This window comes from Tripterygium wilfordii, chromosome 13 (genome assembly GCF_013401445.1).
Source record: "Tripterygium wilfordii isolate XIE 37 chromosome 13, ASM1340144v1, whole genome shotgun sequence".
Lineage (NCBI taxonomy): Eukaryota > Viridiplantae > Streptophyta > Magnoliopsida > Celastrales > Celastraceae > Tripterygium > Tripterygium wilfordii.
Genome location: NC_052244.1, coordinates 2299692 through 2302500, shown reverse-complemented (window position 1 = coordinate 2302500; position 2809 = coordinate 2299692). Strand labels below are relative to the sequence as shown.

At 37.5% G+C, this 2809-nt stretch overlaps 1 protein-coding gene across 1 annotated transcript in view; it reads right to left on the bottom strand.

Annotated features, from left to right (window-relative positions):
- LOC120013707 (dehydration-responsive element-binding protein 1A-like) overlaps positions 1–178 on the bottom strand; it is an 819-nt gene extending 641 nt beyond the window's left edge. Inside the window, exon 1 of the mRNA XM_038865601.1 lies at positions 1–178. This exon is cut by the window's left edge and continues 641 nt beyond it. Coding sequence (XP_038721529.1) covers positions 1–54 — 54 coding nt within the window. The 5' untranslated portion in view covers positions 55–178.
- Between the last annotated feature and the right edge of the window lie 2631 nt (positions 179–2809).

Below are 2809 nucleotides of genomic sequence, written 5' to 3'. Positions count from 1 at the left end.
GGAAGGAATGGGGCTTTGGTTGTTGCTTGTGCATGAAGTTGATGATGATGACATCTATTCCCTGCTTTACAAAACCGCACGTACGAACTCGAGGTATTAGCAGGAACTGAATAACCTAATGGGGATAATTGGGTTTTCTTATAGATTTGGGTTGGGGGGTGTTATGTGATGGGTTGCATGGAGAGAATACAACATGTGGCCATAACGCGAGGGAGTAAAAGTATTATATATGTTTGCGGCAAGACGTAGAAACATACTCTCATAAGTCATAAATATGTTAAACGTGTTTTAATTACTTTTATTCACGTGGAAAATTCTATGCCGTAATCGTAAACGCACGTGGTACAAAAGGTCACGTTACGTTCTTAAAAAAAGACTATGGTGAGGGACCGAGGATCCAACCAACAAGGGGGGACCGAGGAATCGGCTAGATTGAGGGGGTTGGTGGGGTCCGACAAAAATGCGGGCTACATTTGTCATTTGATGGTTTTGGACTTTTTTTTGGATACGACCGCGTTCAATCTTGTTCTGGTCCTCCTCCTTTTATTGCCTTGCTCCCATTTTTACGTGGCACTAAACAAATGGCTCCCAAGGCAATCAGAACTTAGAAGACAAGCCTTGGTAGTTTTTCGACTGCAAATACAGATCAAACTTCTATCTCAAAGCGTAGTCACCGAATTCGGGATTCTTCAATTACCTTTGAATTTTAGAATATGAAATTCACATCCGATGACTCATAATATGCAAAAGTCATCTCTTTTCTTTAATAAAGATATAAAATATATGTTAAGAGAATAACGTGACATTATTTGAATAAAAGTAAAAATTAGTTAATGTGACATTTATTTTGACGATTCAATCTATAAATTTTAGAATTATTATCGAATTTAAAAGTGATAGGGATCTCAATCATTCCAGTAATCAATCTTGATCACGGATTGATGTAAGTGTAAGGGTCCACAAAATCTGATTTACATCAATCAAGAGACATGATTGATTACTAGGATGATTGTGATCCCTATCACTTTTGTAAAATTGTGGAGCCCAAAATCCATATTTCCCGTTACTTAATTAACAATTAACTTTTTTACTTTTTTAAAAATATATATAAGGCAAGACTGGAGAACTAGAGGTGGGCCCACTCAATAAAGTTTCTTCATTGAGAAACTTTAGTCACACCCCAATTTTTATTAAAGACACCCCGACTTACGTTGACTTCACATTGACCATAGATATTTTGAGTTTGTGGCTTAAAACACCCCACTTTCTTTGAAGCATTAGAAGTCTTAACAGGGGAGTACTCTGTTGAAGTTGAAGATCTGATGGGAGAGCTATGATGTCGTCGATCCAAGATATGATGGGAATTTACTACCTCACCATTACCTCACCATCACCAAGATAAGTCAGAGGTTCGAGAATTGGAATTTTTGAACTCATTAAGAAGATCTGATGGGTTTTTGGCGTTCATGATGTGGGTGTCTACTTCAAATAGCAAATCTAAATTAGGTATATTGAGATTATCTCTTGATCTTGTTGTTTCTTCGATTTGATTTCAAACAAATTGCATCATCAGTACCTCAACGGCTCGAGAGGAAGTCACTCCGTACATGGATGAGCCTTTGTGCCCATTCAAGAAAGAAGGAAGAAGAGCCTCAAGCCGCTTGCTTGGCTTTAAAGGGGAGGTGCCATCTATACAAGAAGCGGAGAAGGTAAGCTTAACCGGCGAGGAGCCATAGAACTCTGTGTTCTATTGTATGCTATTTTTTTTTCAGATTTATATATGGCATTTCAATCTACGAAATATGCGATGTAATTTTATAGCTGCATCTGATGTGGAGCAATTCTTCGGATTTTCACACAAAATGAATTCTACCAAAGCAGTCTCTCCTTTGAATTAGATTGCTCATGACCTATGTCAATCAAAGGAATGGTTGACAGGCGATGGAGAAAGAAGTGTTCTTCCCCTGTTTTTATTCATTGTTTTGGGCATGCGTGTATTTCTAAATTGTCTAATATTTTCTGTACTTTGGGTGTTAATAGGAAAATTGTAAAAAATTTGGGTTGCTATTAAACTGAGGTGACTTTAAAAAAAACCGGGATGTGACTAAAGCTACCATTCTTCATTCTACAAGGCGGGCCCAGAACTGGAGTTGGGTCCACCCATGAATTTTCTCCATTCTACAAAGGAAGGCCGATAACCGGAGTTGGGCCCAATGTAAACCATATCCGTTGTCCAATCTTAAATCTTTAAGTTTTAACTTTTAACGGGTTATAACGTTATATAGCCAGGCCGAGACTAGAAATGGGCCCAATGAAGTTTGTACCAACGGTGTTAACGGCTCGTTAAGCCTGGTTGATGTCAAAGCCCATAATCAACAAATTGATTTCAGCTTTCTTTTGAAGTTCTGCTCACTTGAACTCGACGTAGTCATTTACTCATTTCTTTATATTTCTGAGTTTGATTTGATAGCGCGATGATGAGATCGTTTATTATTCTAAATTTCCATTGAAAAATATTAACTTGCTAGAATTTAGCCGTACTTCCATGATAGAACATAAACACTTGAGCTGTTGGTGTAGCAACAACAAGAAGTGTGTATTCTAATAACCAGGGTTTGAATTCATAAACATTACAATTCTCCCACACATTGTCTTGGAACAACAATACCTTACAAAAATTTTGTAAACTATCGGACGGGATTGGAACGGATAGAATATACGCAAACGTTAATGAGGTTGAAACAAGAAATTGCAAGCCAACTTTAGGTTGCAATAATTGGGTTTGATGACTAATCTTGTACAGATCATA